Source organism: Anneissia japonica, unplaced genomic scaffold (assembly GCF_011630105.1).
Source record: "Anneissia japonica isolate Jap-2015-1 unplaced genomic scaffold, ASM1163010v1 scaffold831_len117347_cov185, whole genome shotgun sequence".
Lineage (NCBI taxonomy): Eukaryota > Metazoa > Echinodermata > Crinoidea > Comatulida > Comatulidae > Anneissia > Anneissia japonica.
The window spans coordinates 107,032-109,307 of record NW_022719988.1 but is presented as its reverse complement, the minus strand read 5'-3'; the positions used below and the strand labels follow the sequence as shown (position 1 = coordinate 109,307).

Here is a 2,276-nt window from a genome sequence, read left to right as displayed (position 1 = left end):
ATACACTAATTTCTATGTTCAAGTTTATAATTTTGATATTACTCCAAAATGAGTAAGTTAATTAAAAAATCCGCCCCCGAAATTGCTCATTTAATACAGTTCTAAACTTTAAATTCTGTTTCAATGTATAGGTTAATATTGATTATTATTGATCCTTGATTCTTAATCTTTTTCTGAGTGAGGTCAATATTGAGGTCCCTAAACAAGTCGCCCAATTACAACTCGCCCTTAATTTCTTACAAACACGTCTTTTGCATACATACTCTTCCCTGAAGTTTACAAATCACCACCGAACGTCCCTCTGCTGTGTCTCTTGATATGACGTCATTTTTTGGCTCATCCAATCATCTGCTGTGTTGTATCAAAGATACTAGAAATACAAGATAGAATTCTCGCATTGTAAAAATGAGGCGGAAGTCGTGCCCAACGTAGGCGGCGCCCTTCTTTTTAACCATGCAAGTTTCCTATACTTCGTGCCCAACGTACAGGGCGCCCTTCTGTTGCTAAGTATATCCAGACGCAAAAGGCGCCCTTCTTTTCCACTAATGGAGGAAAACTTTTTCACTAAGAGTGCGTCCGGCCATGCGATTCTTCGCTGTATTGTTGCTGTCTCTTATACACATCTAGATGTGTATAGGAACACGGTGGAACACTTTTTTTGTGTGTAGAACTCTATCTTGTATTTCTAGTGTCTTTGGTTGTATCGGCAGCGTACGTCAGCGATAATAATAAACATTGCAAGATTGGCGGATTGTGTTCTGAAACTGGGTGTTGTTGATATTTCCCTATTCTAATAAAGTCCACACAAGTGTTGACGAAAAATTGAATAAACTCATGGGCCGAAAAACGTTTACTTTGAAGACTCTTGACGACGGTGACCAGGTACGTAGTAATATACAGTATTATTATTACTGCCAGGCCAATTTTGCCTGGCCTGGTACAGGACAGGCACTGTCAGTGTTGGTGGAGTTTGTTGTTGGCGCTCCACAGACTAGGCTAGGGCCTAGGCCAAGCCTTAGGCTTAGCAGCTAGGCTAATGCCCAAATTATTTTATTTTTTAAGTCCACCACGCACCTTTCTGACTGGCCTAGGTAGGACGAATACAGGTCATTTCATTTGCGCTTCATTTTTGCCATACTGTACTTATTTTTTCCTGTCTGTTACTTTTTCATGTATAGTATTTTCGTATTTATATTTTCCATATCAAATTATCAAATGACAAATGTATAATTGAATGCTGTACATTTTAATGGCCGTTTCAGACTTCTTTCTTTTATAGCATCACTAAAAGTCAGTCCGTACTGTATCCGGAGCTGGCTTCCTGCGACAGTAAATTGGTCCATCAGGTATACGGACTGCGACTTCAAAGGGTTAAAACCAAGATATATCTATTTAAAGCAAAGATACAGTAAAACCTTGAATTGAAGCCCCATGGCTTCTTTTGAAGACTACTTTGCAAAGTAAAGAGGGGCAGGGGGCTCCTTTTCAAAATCAATGGTGTGACTTTTGTGAATTTGTACTATAAAACAATAAATAAGGCCAATGTACAATTCATGTACAGTCTATGTACTGTACTATCTCGAAAAGAAGCCTATGCTATCTGGAAAAGAAGCCCATGCGCTTCCTTTCCAGGGTAATTTTGCAAACTAAAGAGGGGGGCTTCAATTCAAGATGGGCTTCATCTTGAGATTAAGCCCACTGGGCTTCAATTTGAGGTTTTACGGCATCTCCATTTAAAACTACGGTACTGTACAGTAAGACACCTATATTATAGAGATATCTCTATTCATAGAGATATCTTAGAATAGAGATACTGTATCTTTGTTTTAAATAGAGCTATCTTAAATTTAAATAGAGATGTCTCTGTTAATAGAGATCTCTATTAATGAGCTGCCTGCCGATATTTTACAAACGCGCGTGATAAGCCGTTCAACAAATTGTTACACCCAGGTTGTTCTAACGAGTTCCAGGGAATACCTACCTAATCCATACTATACAACATAAATCAAGGTAGCCGTTAACACTGTTAAATCATATATAAATCATCAAAGAAAGGTAAATACAGTGTTCGAATAAAGGACTTAATAAATACAACGTGTAGCATAGCTCTCAACGAATGTAGTCCTGTAAATAAATGAATAAAGAAATTGTGTAATAAAATGCCTCTGGCGGGACTCGAACCTGCGACCTCTCGCTGTCAAGGCGAGTGTCATAACCACTCATTAGACCACGGAGGCTTCATGGTTGAACAGATTCAAATACCACCAGATACACTC

At 38.7% G+C, this 2,276-nt stretch overlaps 1 protein-coding gene across 1 annotated transcript in view; it reads left to right on the top strand.

Annotated features, from left to right (window-relative positions):
- Positions 1–721: 721 nt before the first annotated feature.
- The window catches only part of LOC117111145, a 12,275-nt gene continuing 10,720 nt past the window's right edge, over positions 722–2,276 (top strand). The window contains exon 1 of the mRNA XM_033254014.1: positions 722–882. Within this exon, the coding sequence (XP_033109905.1) occupies positions 835–882 (48 nt within the window). The 5' untranslated portion in view covers positions 722–834. The remainder of the gene's footprint in view (positions 883–2,276) is intronic.